The sequence below is a fragment of the Girardinichthys multiradiatus genome, chromosome 23, assembly GCF_021462225.1.
Source record: "Girardinichthys multiradiatus isolate DD_20200921_A chromosome 23, DD_fGirMul_XY1, whole genome shotgun sequence".
NCBI classification, from domain to species: Eukaryota; Metazoa; Chordata; class Actinopteri; order Cyprinodontiformes; family Goodeidae; genus Girardinichthys; species Girardinichthys multiradiatus.
Window position 1 is genome coordinate 26509408 of NC_061815.1, and position 15498 is coordinate 26524905.

At 41.0% G+C, this 15498-nt stretch overlaps 3 protein-coding genes across 15 annotated transcripts in view; all 3 read left to right on the plus strand.

Annotated features, from left to right (window-relative positions):
* LOC124860211 (protocadherin gamma-C5-like) overlaps positions 1–15498 on the plus strand; it is a 295710-nt gene that overhangs the window by 53669 nt on the left and 226543 nt on the right. Inside the window, exon 1 of one of the 13 annotated variants that reach the window (XM_047353288.1) lies at positions 230–2702. The exons of 10 other annotated variants lie outside the window; for them this stretch is intronic. In XM_047353288.1, coding sequence (XP_047209244.1) covers positions 312–2702 — 2391 coding nt within the window. In that variant the 5' untranslated portion in view covers positions 230–311. Of the gene's footprint in view, positions 1–229; positions 2703–4225; positions 6717–15498 lie in introns of those variants that run through there. 2 more of the 13 variants (XM_047353311.1, XM_047353302.1) reach the window with 2 other exon arrangements.
* LOC124860227 (protocadherin gamma-A12-like) lies at positions 8519–11019 on the plus strand. The gene has a single exon (XM_047353338.1). The coding sequence runs from the start codon at positions 8595–8597 to the stop codon at positions 10995–10997; it is 2403 nt and encodes an 800-aa protein (XP_047209294.1). The 5' UTR covers positions 8519–8594; the 3' UTR covers positions 10998–11019.
* LOC124860226 (protocadherin gamma-A12-like) lies at positions 12824–15402 on the plus strand. The gene has a single exon (XM_047353337.1). The coding sequence runs from the start codon at positions 12966–12968 to the stop codon at positions 15378–15380; it is 2415 nt and encodes an 804-aa protein (XP_047209293.1). The 5' UTR covers positions 12824–12965; the 3' UTR covers positions 15381–15402.

Sequence of the window (15498 nt, forward strand, 5' to 3'; positions counted from 1 at the left end):
TTCTTTCCCTTCAGTTCGAAATAGATCATTTGGTTGTTGTATATAAAATGTACTGCAAGATGTCATAGCGGCTTAAGGTCATAAGATATATCTATAATAAATTGTTGTATCGTTCGAACTCACGGTGTCACTATAGACTTTCTTTGAATTTCAACGCTGTTAGACTGCTTTTGCACACCATCAACAACTGGGCGGAACCACTGATCTTTAAATTAAAGCGAAACGGGTGGCAAGTGCGGTTAAAATACGTTATTATCATTTAAATTAAAACTCACAACTAAAAAGATTGGCTTTTGGAGAGCAGGTTTGCGATGATGAATGCACGACGGGTTCAATACCAACACGGTATCATCTTTTTCTTTGTTCTGGTGCAATTCGCACACGGAGATCTTACCTATTCCGTCCAAGAGGAGATTAAACATGGATCTGTTATCGGTAATATTGCGAAGGATCTGGGACTTGAGCCTAGAAGTGTGGCTACACGTAAAGCTCGGGTTGAAATGGAAGGAACAGAAAAACAGTATGTCGAAATTAACATGAGAAACGGAGATTTATGTGTTGCCGAGAGAATAGACAGAGAGGAACATTGTGGAGAAAAGCCGACTTGTGTTGTGAAATTCGACCTCCTGTTGGAAAATCCTCTGGAGCTGCACCGGTTGTCTCTTCAAGTTCAGGATATAAATGACAACGAACCGATCTTCCCAAAGGATATTATTAAGCTAGAAATCAGCGAGTCAACTGACAAAGGAGCCAGGTATCGCATTAATGCTGCGCATGATGCAGACATAGGCCAGAACACCGTCCAAAGCTACATTCTTCAGCAAAACCCCAATTTTGTGCTTAACATCCAGACAAGCGGTGGAAGAAAATATGGAGAGCTGGTTTTAGATAAAGAGTTAGACCGAGAGGAGCAACAAGAACTAAAAATAATGCTAACAGCTGTAGATGGCGGATCTCCTCAGAGATCAGGGACTGTTGTCATACATGTTACTGTGCTCGATGCTAATGATAATGCTCCGGTGTTTACCGAGGATGTGTACACAGCCAGGCTGCCTGAAAACTCTCCCCTAAAAACTCCAGTTATCACAGTAAGTGCAGCAGATAAAGATGACGGAGTCAATGGTGAGGTTATATATGAATTTAGCAGAATCTCTGATAAATCTCAGACTTTATTCTCCCTTGATTCGAAAACAGGAGAGATGATTGTTACAGGAAACATTGATTATGAAGACAGATCGAGATTTGAGGTTTTTGTTGACGGCAAAGATGGTTACGGCCTTTCTTCAGAAGCCAAAGTTATCATTGAAATTATAGATGTGAATGACAACGCCCCAGTTATAAATGTAAAATCTTTGTCCAATCCCATACCTGAGAACGTGTCACCTGGTACAGAGGTGGGCATCATTAACGTGCAGGACAGAGATTCTGAGAAAAATGGACAGGTCCGCTGCTCCATCCAGCAAAATGTCCCTTTTAAGTTGGTTCCTTCTATTAAAAACTATTATTCTCTGGTGACCACAGGACAGCTGGACCGTGAACTAGTGTCTGATTACAACATTACAATCACTGCCACTGATGAGGGCTCTCCACCTCTGTCCTCCTCTAAAACTGTTCAGTTATCTGTAGCTGACATCAACGACAACCCACCTGTGTTTGAGGAACAGTCCTACAGCGCATATGTGAGTGAAAATAACAAACCTGGCTCCACTTTATGCTCCGTTACTGCTAGAGACCCCGACTGGAGACAAAACGGTACAGTGATCTATTCTCTGTTACCTGGTGAGGTGAACGGTGCCTCGGTGTCCTCCTATCTATCTGTTAACGGAGACACGGGGGTGATCCACGCTGTGAGGTCGTTTGATTATGAACAGTTCAGGAGTTTTAAGGTCCATGTGATGGCCAGAGACAACGGTTCTCCTCCACACAGCAGCAACGTGACCGTCAGTGTGTTCATATCGGATGTGAATGACAACTCTCCTCAGATACTGTACCCCGCCCCGGAGGGCAGCTCCTTCATGACCGAGCTGGTCCCCAAAGCTGCACATGGAGGGTCTCTGGTGTCCAAAGTGATAGCGGTGGACGCAGACTCTGGACAGAACGCCTGGCTGTCCTATCAGATAGTCAAAGCTACAGATCCTGGACTTTTCAGTATTGGTCTGCACAGCGGAGAGATCAGGACACAGCGGGACATTTCAGAATCTGACAGCATGAAACAGAACCTGATTGTTGCAGTGAAAGATAATGGACAGCCCTCTCTGTCTTCCACCTGTGCCATGTATTTACTTATTTCTGATAACTTGGCTGAGGTGCCAGAACTGAAAGACATTTCGTATGATGAGAAGAACTCCAAACTGACCTCTTATCTGATCATTGCTCTGGTTTCTGTGTCCACCTTCTTCCTGACGTTCATCATCATCATCCTGGGTGTGAGGTTCTGTCGCAGGAGAAAGCCCAGACTGTTGTTTGATGGAGCAGTAGCCATCCCCGGAGCTTATCTCCCTCCTAATTACGCAGATGTTGACGGAACAGGAACTTTACGCAGCACTTACAATTATGACGCCTACCTGACAACAGGATCTAGAACCAGTGACTTTAAGTTTGTATCATCCTACAATGACAACACGCTGCCTGCTGACCAGACTCTGAAGAAAAGTCCAACAGAGTTCGCTGATGTGTTTGGAGATAATGATTCTTCCCCAGAGGTAAGAACGCGTTTTCTTAAGTGTTCCCCCCCCCCCCCCCCCCCCTTTTTAAAAATCCCATAAATCTCAAATCTCACTCACGTCATCTTGAGTATTATAACCGTCGCAATTTTATTTTTTCTAGATATTCACTGCATTGCCACATATATTTAATTTTGGCTCTAATGGTTAATGGGTGTTACTAATGTTATTCTACACAAAAACAGCTCTTTCTCAGATCACATGATCAGCTGTCGGGTTTGTTTTGGTGCTGAAATGAGCTCGAACAAATAGAGTTAAATGGATGGAGTTGTAGCCTTTTGCTGTTTGACCATATTATTTATTTTGATCATAAGTCTATGTAAAATTACCCCCTATGTTTCGCTGATCACAGTGGAAATATGATTATTCTCCCTTTTGATAAAAGTTTTTTATTAGTTATTTTTGGACGGTCATATAGTAGGAAAAAATCCAGCTGCTTGTTGTACCAGCTGTGATTGTTTACTGTCTCCACAAGCCTGATATAAATTCATTTATTTATCTATTGTTACGTGTTCCCACTGAGCTTTCATTTATTATTTTTTATGTATGGTAAACTCGTCGTTAATTGATATCTTTGTAGTTAATTTTGTTGTTGCGTTGCGTTTTAAAATCATTAATGTGTTCATAGGAAATAAGTGCTGTCAGATTTTTCTTTTTCTTCAGACTTATGTTGCAGTTGAAGATAGCCAGCCCTTTCTCTTAATCATAAATATGTCTTATTTTTTTAAATGATATTGAGCTACGTTTTTCAAGCAGTGTTGTAAATATTTTAGTTGAATCGGTGTGTGCTATTTGCCCCGTTTGTCTATCTCTTTTTGATTATCTGTATCTCCAGACACACAATTTCGTTCCCTCTTTGTACCTTAGTTTGAACGTCATCCTATTATTTAAGTAACATGCATAGTTGATTGTGTTTGGGTTTTGGTAAATGACATGAGCCAACATTGTTGTTTGTATTGTAAGAAAGCTACTTTAGTATTTACTTGTGAGAAAGTTTCATTTAAGTGCCACTGTATCAAATTTGCCCTATAGCAGTCAAACCGTTAGGCTGAAGTTGCTTTTTTTTGTGCCAATTTCGTACTCAATATTTAAATATTGTGATACATTTTAAGTAATGGAAACTTTACATATGTTGTGTAGTCTTTGTCGAGTTTTCAGAACGAAATCTTAATAAAACGCATATATGTTTTTTTTGTTTTTTTTGTACATTAAGAAACATGCAGGGGTTGCGGTCAATTTTAACAGCTTTGATGCAAACATGTGAAAATTAGTGGTTCTCAGATTAGAATGCACAAATGAGAAAATGACCTCTTCAGCACGGATTACGTTTACATATCTGAAACCTCGTATTGGCTTTTTAAAAGTAAACTCTAGTTTTTGTCTGGGCAGAGCTCCAGGTGGCAATTTGTTGCGCCCACTCAAGATGTCGCTGTGTACCAGCACTATACGTTTTGCTGTCATTATTCTCACAGCATTATGCTGCAGAATGTGAGACAGGGTGTTGCAGCTGATCATACGAGAGAGAAATACGGTTGCGGATTGTGAGGATTTCGGTGTAAATGCCATTTTTTCTTAATTTTTTTCCCCGTTTTTTACACGGATTAGGGTACGGAGATGGCTAATACAAGCTCTGCAGTCCGGGGTCTCGTCCTGGCCATGCTGTTTTATGCTTTACATTTGGCAGAGGGAGATTTGAGCTATTCATTTCCAGAGGAGATGCGACGAGGATCAGTGGTCGGAAATATCGCGAAAGACTTGGGTCTCGAAGTCAGCAAACTGTCCGCTAGAAAGGCTCGGATTGATACAGAAGGAAGTGACAAACATTATTTTGACATAAACATCCGTAATGGAGATTTAGTTATCTCCGACAGGCTCGACAGAGAAGGCCTTTGTGGAGACAAAGCATCCTGCGTTTTGAAACAAGAGATCACGTTGGAGAATCCATTAGAACTGCATCGAGTAAACCTGCATGTTCAGGATATAAACGATAACGCTCCGCAATTTAATAAAGAACTGATCCAAATTGATATAAGGGAATCTGCAGCGAAAGGTGCTCGTTTTCCAATAGAGGAAGCACATGATGCAGACGTAGGCCAAAATTCAGTGCAGACTTATAACCTGCAGAAAAATGAAAATTTTATTCTCGGTGTTGGAACAAATTCTGTGGAGCTTGTCCTGAGCAAAGAACTTGACCGTGAGAAATTAAAAGAAATCAGTCTTCTTCTGACGGCTCTTGATGGTGGATCACCACAAAGGACAGATACTGTGAGGATTCATATAAATGTCTTGGATGCAAATGATAACGTGCCAGTGTTCAGCCAGCCCATTTACAAGACCAGTGTGGAAGAAAACTCTCCAGTAGGAACTGTTGTTCTAACAGTTAATGCAACTGATGAAGATGAAGGATTAAATGGGGTGGTTACATATGATTTTGGACACATTTCAGATGAGGTTAAGGCAATATATGAAATAGACAGTAAAACAGGTGAAATAAAACTGATGACTGGAGTTGATTTTGAAACAGTGCCGTTGTTTGAACTTCGGGTGACAGCAAAAGATGGGTTGGGATTGACCTCTTATTCTAAGGTCATAATTGATATCACTGATGTAAATGACAATGCACCAATTATATATTTAAAATCACTCTCCAGTCCTGTACCTGAGAACATCCCACCTGGTACAGAGGTGGGCATCATTAACGTGCAGGACAGAGACTCTGAGAAAAATGGACAGGTCCGCTGCTCCATCCAGCAAAACGTCCCTTTTAAGTTGGTTCCTTCTATTAAAAACTATTATTCTCTGGTGACCACAGGACAGCTGGACCGTGAACTAGTGTCTGATTACAACATTACAATCACTGCCACTGATGAGGGCTATCCACCTCTGTCCTCCTCTAAAACTGTTCAGTTATCTGTAGCTGACATCAACGACAACCCACCTGTGTTTGAGGAACAGTCCTACAGCGCATATGTGAGTGAAAATAACAAACCTGGCTCCACTTTATGCTCCGTTACTGCTAGAGACCCCGACTGGAGACAAAACGGTACAGTGATCTATTCTCTGTTACCTGGTGAGGTGAACGGTGCCTCGGTGTCCTCCTATCTATCTGTTAACGGAGACACGGGGGTGATCCACGCTGTGAGGTCATTTGATTATGAACAGTTCAGGAGTTTTAAGGTCCATGTGATGGCCAGAGACAACGGTTCTCCTCCACTCAGCAGCAACGTGACCGTCAGTGTGTTCATATCGGATGTGAATGACAACTCTCCTCAGATACTGTACCCCGCCCCGGAGGGCAGCTCCTTCATGACCGAGCTGGTCCCCAAAGCTGCACATGGAGGGTCTCTGGTGTCCAAAGTGATAGCGGTGGACGCAGACTCTGGACAGAACGCCTGGCTGTCCTATCAGATAGTCAAAGCTACAGATGCTGGACTTTTCAGTATCGGTCTCCACAGCGGAGAGATCAGGACACAGCGGGACATTTCAGAATCTGACAGCATGAAACAGAACCTGATTGTTGCAGTGAAAGATAACGGACAGCCCTCTCTGTCTGCCACCTGTGTCATGTATTTACTTATTTCTGATAACTTGGCTGAGGTGCCAGAACTGAAAGACATTTCTTATGATGAGAAGAACTCCAAACTGACCTCTTATCTGATCATTGCTCTGGTTTCTGTGTCCACCTTCTTCCTGACGTTCATCATCATCATCCTGGGTGTGAGATTCTGTCGCAGGAGAAAGCCCAGACTGTTGTTTGATGGAGCAGTAGCCATCCCCGGAGCTTATCTCCCTCCTAATTACGCAGATGTTGATGGAACAGGAACTTTACGCAGCACTTACAATTATGACGCCTACATGACAACAGGATCTAGAACCAGTGACTTTAAGTTTGTATCATCCTACAATGACAACACGCTGCCTGCTGACCAGACTCTGAAGAAAAGTCCGACAGAGTTTGCTGATATCTTTGGAGATAATGATTCTTCCCCAGAGGTAGGAATTCATTCTGTGTCATGTTTGCGGTTTTGTTTTGACATAAAAGCGATGTGGATTCATTTTTCTTTTTTTATTTCTTTAGAATTAAAATGTTTCACTAGAGTGACCTTATTATAAATCAAAGAAACAAGAGCTAGATGTTTAAATCTTATTTGGTGTTTGTAGATTCTTGCATTGAAAGTGGTATTATATCGATCATCCTGATATCGTTTTCAATGGTTCAACTTTCTTTAAAATCCCATATATATCATGGTTTTTCATTTGTTGTTGTTTTACACATCAAGTGGTTCGTTTTCGTCTTTTGTAGCATCTGTACCTGCATATTATCCTCTTAAAATTTGTTTTAGCTATTGTATTTGGAGGGTACCTTTTTTGCCTTCCTTGTTGCTGAAGCACACAGTCTCATCGTACACAGTTAATAGTTTACCAGGCTCTGGTCAGACTCTTTGGTCTTTCGTGATTTTTCTGAATAGACGGATTTGGAGACATTGATAACTATATTTTGTAAGGAACTGATTCCCTTGTTATAATCAAATGTTCAGACTTCAGGTATTATGTCATAAAATCCCTTGACTTTTTTTTTTTATTCTCTCACTTGTTACTTTGTGGTTTAATACTGAAGTTATTAAAAATATTATGTGAATATTTTCTTTGCAAGCTATTTCAATTACACACAGGTGGGATGTGAAACAACATGAATGTTTTACCACATGGAGTGTTATAATATCCTTCTTTTATGTTACTAATTGAAACAGCATTTTCTGTTTGTCACGCAGTAATTTATTAGTATTACTATTTTACTAGAAGGCATTTGTGGCTGCTTTTGTCCTTACAGTCGAATAGTAGCCTGTTTAGTGTCTGTTTTACTGTCCTTGGTCCTGAAAACAAGCTCACACTGTTTTTGCTATTTAAATTTGTCGCCTCGCACATGCAGTTTTACAAGTAATCTAACCCTTGCTTCTATGCGCATCCTATAATTTCTTTAGTAGCTAAGTTTTGTTGGTTAGTTAGTTAGTTAATCGATCTGTGTATGTCTCGTTTTTTGGTAATCCAATTTTACGTTTACATACTGTTTTATTTGAAATATAATTCCACAGTTGAAACATCTGATGATATTTAGTGCTCAGGGTGCAATGCAGCATATTGAACAATGGCTCTTTTGATCAAATTGCTTCCATCATGTTAATTTATTTATTTTTTTCCCCACTTGCTGACATTTTGAAATGATTAATTTTTGCGCTGCTTAAACTGCACACCTGCGGTGGTTATTTATTAGGGTTTTGTTTAATTTTGTGATTAGCCTGGCCTGAATTTAGAGAATGCTGCACAGGAATTATGTATTGCTTCAGGACCAAATAAAAACAACAACAACAAAATAGGAATATGATCAGTATAGTAAAAAGACGTTTATGATGGAAATAACGGGTTTTCTAGTGCAAACATGGAGTATTTCAGAAATGATACTGAGGATGATTCGTGGCCAGAAATTGAGAAATATATATACAAGATACGGTTTACAATAAGGCTTAAACATTTTGATCATTCATCTTTTTTATACAATTATAAAACATTACATAGCAACACTGAGGGACGTTTTTGCTTCAAATTGTAATGTTAGAAAGTGTGAAAACAATAATCTGCACTTTCTGATAACTTGTTATAATATCATTTACACTCACGGTGTCACTATAGACCCGCTTTGTATTTAAATGCTGTTCCACTCCTTTTGCACACCACTCGCTGTCGGACTGAACCTCTCTGTTCGTTATAATACGGGAATCCGTGGACGAGAGTGGTAAATAACGTTATCAGCAAGGATATTAACCTTCAACATAGACGGCATAGCATTTCTAGACCAATTTGGCGAGGATAAATATGCATCTGGTTCTACGATGGCACGGCGTTATATTTTTCTTTGTTCTGGTGCAGTATGCTCATGGAGATCTGATGTATTCTGTCCAGGAGGAGCTGAAACGCGGGTCTGTTATCGGAAATATCGCCCAAGATCTGGGACTGGAGCTGGGCAGATTATCTGCTCGTAAAATACGGGCTAAAATGGAAGGAGCTGACAAAGAGGTTATCGGAATTAACATGAGAAACGGAGATGTATTTGTTACGGGAAGAATAGACAGAGAGGAACATTGTGGAGAAAAGCCGACTTGTGTTCTGAAATTCGACCTCCTGTTGGAAAATCCTCTGGAGCTGCACCGGTTGTCTCTTCAAGTTCAGGATATAAATGACAACGAACCGATCTTCCCAAAGGATATTATTAAGCTAGAAATCAGGGAGTCAACTGACAAAGGAGCCAGGTATCGCATTAATGCTGCGCATGATGCAGACATAGGCCAGAACACCGTCCAAAGCTACATTCTTCAGCAAAACCCCAATTTTGTGCTTAACATCCAGACAAGCGGTGGAAGAAAATATGGAGAGCTGGTTTTAGATAAAGAGTTAGACCGAGAGGAGCAACAAGCTCTAAAAATAATGCTAACAGCTGTAGATGGCGGATCTCCTCAGAGATCAGGGACTGTTGTCATACATGTTACTGTGCTCGATGCTAATGATAATGCTCCGGTGTTTACCGAGGATGTGTACACAGCCAGGCTGCCTGAAAACTCTCCCCTAAAAACTCCAGTTATCACAGTAAGTGCAGCAGATAAAGATGACGGTATCAATGGTGAGGTTATATATGAATTTAGCAGAATCTCTGATAAATCTCAGACTTTATTCTTCCTTGATTCGAAAACAGGAGAGATGATTGTTACAGGAAACATTGATTATGAAGACAGATCGAGATTTGAGGTTTTTGTTGAAGCTAAAGATGGTTACGGCCTTTCTTCAGAAACAAAGGTCATTATTGAAATCACTGATGTAAATGACAACGCCCCAATTGTAGATATAACATCCTTGTCTACCCCCATACCTGAGAATGTGTCACCTGGTACAGAGGTGGGCATCATTAACGTGCAGGACAGAGACTCTGAGAAAAATGGACAGGTCCGCTGCTCCATCCAGCAAAACGTCCCTTTTAAGTTGGTTCCTTCTATTAAAAACTATTATTCTCTGGTGACCACAGGACAGCTGGACCGTGAACTAGTGTCTGATTACAACATTACAATCACTGCCACTGATGAGGGCTCTCCACCTCTGTCCTCCTCTAAAACTGTTCAGTTATCTGTAGCTGACATCAACGACAACCCACCTGTGTTTGAGGAACAGTCCTACAGCGCATATGTGAGTGAAAATAACAAACCTGGCTCCACTTTATGCTCCGTTACTGCTAGAGACCCCGACTGGAGACAAAACGGTACAGTGATCTATTCTCTGTTACCTGGTGAGGTGAACAGTGCCTCGGTGTCCTCCTATCTATCTGTTAACGGAGACACAGGGGTGATCCACGCTGTGAGGTCGTTTGATTATGAACAGTTCAGGAGTTTTAAGGTCCATATGATGGCCAGAGACAACGGTTCTCCTCCACTCAGCAGCAACGTGACCGTCAGTGTGTTCATATCGGATGTGAATGACAACTCTCCTCAGATACTGTACCCCGCCCCGGAGGGCAGCTCCTTCATGACCGAGCTGGTCCCCAAAGCTGCACATGGAGGGTCTCTGGTGTCCAAAGTGATAGCGGTGGACGCAGACTCTGGACAGAACGCCTGGCTGTCCTATCAGATAGTCAAAGCTACAGATCCTGGACTTTTCAGTATTGGTCTCCACAGTGGAGAGATCAGGACACAGCGGGACATTTCAGAATCTGACAGCATGAAACAGAACCTGATTGTTGCAGTGAAAGATAATGGACAGCCCTCTCTTTCTGCCACCTGTGCCATGTATTTACTTATTTCTGATAACTTGGCTGAGGTGCCAGAGCTGAAAGACATTTCTTATGATGAGAAGAACTCCAAACTGACCTCTTATCTGATCATTGCTCTGGTTTCTGTGTCCACCTTCTTCCTGACCTTCATCATCATCATCCTGGGTGTGAGGTTCTGTCGCAGGAGAAAGCCCAGACTGTTGTTTGATGGAGCAGTAGCCATCCCCGGAGCTTATCTCCCTCCTAATTACGCAGATGTTGACGGAACAGGAACTTTACGCAGCACTTACAATTATGACGCCTACCTGACAACAGGATCTAGAACCAGTGACTTTAAGTTTGTATCATCCTACAATGACAACACGCTGCCTGCTGACCAGACTCTGAAGAAAAGTCCTACAGAGTTTGCTGATCTGTTTGGAGACAACAATGACTTTCCTGAGGTAACAAGACACCTGATTTAATAAACTTTCCATTATAGCTTTAAAACCATTTTGCTTTTTGTGTTTTAATCGTTTCTCCTCATTTCCTGTGTTCTGAGGCCTTTTTGTTGTCATATCTATATTTGCATAGTTCCTATGTTTTTTGCCGTTTTATCACCACACTTTTCTTCACACTAATACCTATAATCGATCTTCCTTGCTTGAACGTGTTTGTTACATATACATTTATTAATTTTTTTTCATATTTTGTTAGAGGATAACCTTGTGTTCTTTTCTTCAGACGACCTTTTTTAGATGTGTCCCTGTTTCAACACACTTGAACCAACTCAGTGGCATATTAGCAGACCTGTGCCAAGGTTCATGGCATTCTGCAGAGGTTTTCCAACTATTTTATTCAGCTGTGTGGGAGCAGGAATGCATCTAAAGTTACAGCACTAGAACTAGAGACTCCTGGTTTAGATATTTTCTTTAAAAAATCGTCCCATAAACTTGCATTTTTTAACAGCCAATTCTCTTGAAAGCATTCATCTGCGTTATGCTTTATCGAAAACCTAAATCAGCACTTTATTTCTGTGTTTGGAAGATTTAGTTCATTTTTGTGATTTTGTTCTACATCCAGGAAATAGTCATAATAACCCATTGATTCATGTTTAGATTATCCTTGTGACAAAATTATCCAGTCACGATTTTAAACTTTTATGGCTTACACAGTTTGTAAATGTTCTAAATTTATATGTTACAAGACTGTTTTGACCATCTTTAGAAATAGTTTTAAATGTATGCTTTTTATTGAAATTACACTTTGTGTTTTGATTTCATTTACTGCGGCGGTGACTATCTTTCTCTGAATAATTCTAAAAAAGGCAAATTTGGTTCTGATAAGACCTGCAGCTGTTAGATTGTCCTATAACAAAGGTATTTGATATTTCCCAAATGCTGGCTCATAAGTTTCTCTGATTTCCCTTTCTCTCCAAGTGAAATAGGGGCTTTGTTTATAGGTCTCTGTCCCTGGTGCTGAAAATAACTTCTGATCTAACCATTTGAAGCCTAGGAATAACCCAAATATTTTGCATCTTTCAAAACATTTACTTTGTAGTTTGTTTCATATTTTCTTTTCAGATGAACGAAATTGATCATACAATACGAGATGTGGTTCTTCAAATAAGCTTTACGTTAATAATAATCAAGTGTAATATGATTAGATTTTTTCATGGTTCCAAATCATATATTGAGGAAGTTGTATTTTCAGGTTTATCTCACTAAAAAGGGAAACAAATCTTACAGTTGTTTCTTACTCTGAGCTATGTTTGTTATTTTCCATTGACAATAGTATAGCAATTATTGAAAGGAGTTTAGACTTTCATCAACCGAAATACGGAACTGACGTGAAAATGACCACATAATATTTTTTCCTCGCCTTCGGTGATTCTAAATGTCTTCACTAAAAGCACACATATCCCAGCATGCTTCATTGAAAGGTGATTGGATAAATATTTAGACAGAAAGAGGAAAAAAAAAAGATAACTACGGGAAGAAACGTGAGGTTTTCAGATCCCCTTTTTAACAACTGGAAATGCTTCACCCGTTATTGCTAAGAGGAAATTATCTATATTCAAAAGTTTTAACAAATATATGATCCTTTACTGGAATGACACCGAAGAAATGTTCAATTTTACTTGAACAATAATGCAGTGTTAAAATGATGTACGAATTTTTGGAATCATTTTCTTGTCGAAAGATGTGTCGTAATTTAAAAAATGTTCGTTGACTTGTTATGTTATATTTATACCCAAGGTGTCACTATAGACCAGCAACGCGTTGAAACGCGGAGTATGTTTTGCACTCGATACATTTTGAGGACTGGGAGGTGTTCATTCTCTTTTTTCTAAAGCTGGAGCAAAACGCAGGGAATGCTGAAATCGTGCTCGAAAATAATTGTTTTATTGCTGGAAACCCACCTTATTAGATTGATTATTGTAGTGTCTGGCGATGGCGCATGAAGGATTTTTTCCCGAGATCTACGGTCTCCTCTTTGTCTTTTATGTGGTACACTGCACACGGGGAGAACTGACCTACTCCGTTCAGGAGGAGCTGAAGCCCGGATCTGTTATCGGAAATATCGCCAAGGATTTAGGACTGGGATCGCAAGAAATATATGCTCGTAATGCCCGTGTTGAAATGGAAGGAAGCGAGAAGGAGTATATCAGAGTTGACCTGAGAAACAGAGATTTATTGGTCGCGGGAAGAATAGACAGAGAGGAGCACTGTGGACAAAATCCAACCTGTGTTCTCAAATTTGACCTGCTTTTAGAAAATCCTCTAGAACTACACCGGTTGTCCCTTCAAGTACAGGATATAAATGATCATTCCCCAGTGTTTCAAAAGGACACGGTGAAGCTGGAAATTAGCGAGTCCGCTGTCAAAGGAGCCAGGTATCGCATTAATGCAGCTCACGATGCAGACATAGGCCAGAACGCAGTTCAAAGCTACATCCTGCAACAAAACTCCCATTTTGTGTTTAATGTTCAGACAACAAGTGCGGGCAGTAAATACGGAGAGCTGGTTTTAGATAAAGAGTTAGACCGAGAGGAGCAGCAAGAACTAACATTATTGCTAACAGCTGTAGATGGTGGATCTCCGGAGAGATCAGGGACTGTTGTCATACAAGTCACTGTGCTCGATGCTAATGATAATGCTCCCGTGTTTACCGAGGCTGTGTATACAGCCAGGTTAGCGGAAAATGCTCCTTTAAAAACTCCAGTTATACAAGTAAGCGCAACAGATGCAGATGAAGGTGTTAATGGCGAGGTGACATATGAGTTTGGCAGAATCTCTGATAAATCAGAAAAGCTTTTTTCACTTGATGAAAAAACTGGAGAAATTGTTGTAGCGGGTGAAATAGATTATGAGGAAGGATCGAAATATGAACTAATGATTGAAGCCAAAGATGGTTACGGGCTGTCTTCAGAAGCTAAAGTGATTATTGATATCACTGATGTAAATGACAACGCACCATTAATATATTTAAAATCTCTGTCCACTCCCACACCTGAGAATGTGTCACCTGGTACAGAGGTGGGCATCATCAATGTGCAGGACAGAGACTCTGAGAACAACCGTCAGGTCCGCTGCTCCGTCCAGCAAAATGTCCCTTTTAAGTTGGTTCCTTCTATTAAAAACTATTATTCTCTGGTGACCACAGGACAACTGGACCGTGAACTAGTGTCTGATTACAACATTACAATCACTGCCACTGATGAGGGCTCTCCACCTCTGTCCTCCTCTAAAACTGTTCAGTTATCTGTAGCTGACATCAACGACAACCCACCTGTGTTTGAGGAACAGTCCTACAGCGCATATGTGAGTGAAAATAACAAACCTGGCTCCACTTTATGTTCCGTTACTGCTAGAGACCCTGACTGGAGACAAAACGGTACAGTGATCTATTCTCTGTTACCTGGTGAGGTGAACGGTGCCTCGGTGTCCTCCTATCTATCTGTTAACGGAGACACGGGGGTGATCCACGCTGTGAGGTCGTTTGATTATGAACTGTTCAGGAGTTTTAAGGTCCATATGATGGCCAGAGACAACGGTTCTCCTCCACTCAGCAGCAACGTGACCGTCAGTGTGTTCATATCGGATGTGAATGACAACTCTCCTCAGATACTGTACCCCGCCCCGGAGGGCAGCTCCTTCATGACCGAGCTGGTCCCCAAAGCTGCACATGGAGGGTCTCTGGTGTCCAAAGTGATAGCGGTGGACGCAGACTCTGGACAGAACGCCTGGCTGTCCTATCAGATAGTCAAAGCTACAGATCCTGGACTTTTCAGTATCGATCTCCACAGTGGAGAGATCAGGACACAGCGGGACATTTCAGAATCTGACAGCATGAAACAGAACCTGATTGTTGCAGTGAAAGATAATGGACAGCCCTCTCTGTCTGCCACCTGTGCCATGTATTTACTTATTTCTGATAACTTGGCTGAGGTGCCAGAACTGAAAGACATTTCTTATGATGAGAAGAACTCCAAACTGACCTCTTATCTGATCATTGCTCTGGTTTCTGTGTCCACCTTCTTCCTGACCTTCATCATCATCATCCTGGGTGTGAGATTCTGTCGCAGGAGAAAGCCCAGACTGTTGTTTGATGGAGCAGTAGCCATCCCCGGAGCTTATCTCCCTCCTAATTACGCAGATGTTGATGGAACAGGAACTTTACGCAGCACTTACAATTATGACGCCTACCTGACAACAGGATCTAGAACCAGTGACTTTAAGTTTGTGTCATCCTACAATGACAACACGCTGCCTGCTGACCAGACTCTGAAGAAAAGTCCTACAGAGTTTGCTGATCTGTTTGGAGACAACAATGACTTTCCTGAGGTAACAAGACACCTGATTTAATAAACTTTCCATTATAGCTTTAAAACCATTTTGCTTTTTGTGTTTTAATCGTTTCTCCTCATTTCCTGTGTTCTGAGGCCTTTTTGTTGTCATATCTATATTTGCATAGTTCCTATGT

What these genes read in the sequence shown, in the direction of transcription:
- LOC124860226 (XM_047353337.1), top strand. Translation starts at nt 12,966, where the DNA reads ATGGCGCATGAAGGATTTTTTCCCGAGATCTACGGTCTCCTCTTTGTC.
- LOC124860227 (XM_047353338.1), top strand. Translation starts at nt 8,595, where the DNA reads ATGCATCTGGTTCTACGATGGCACGGCGTTATATTTTTCTTTGTTCTG.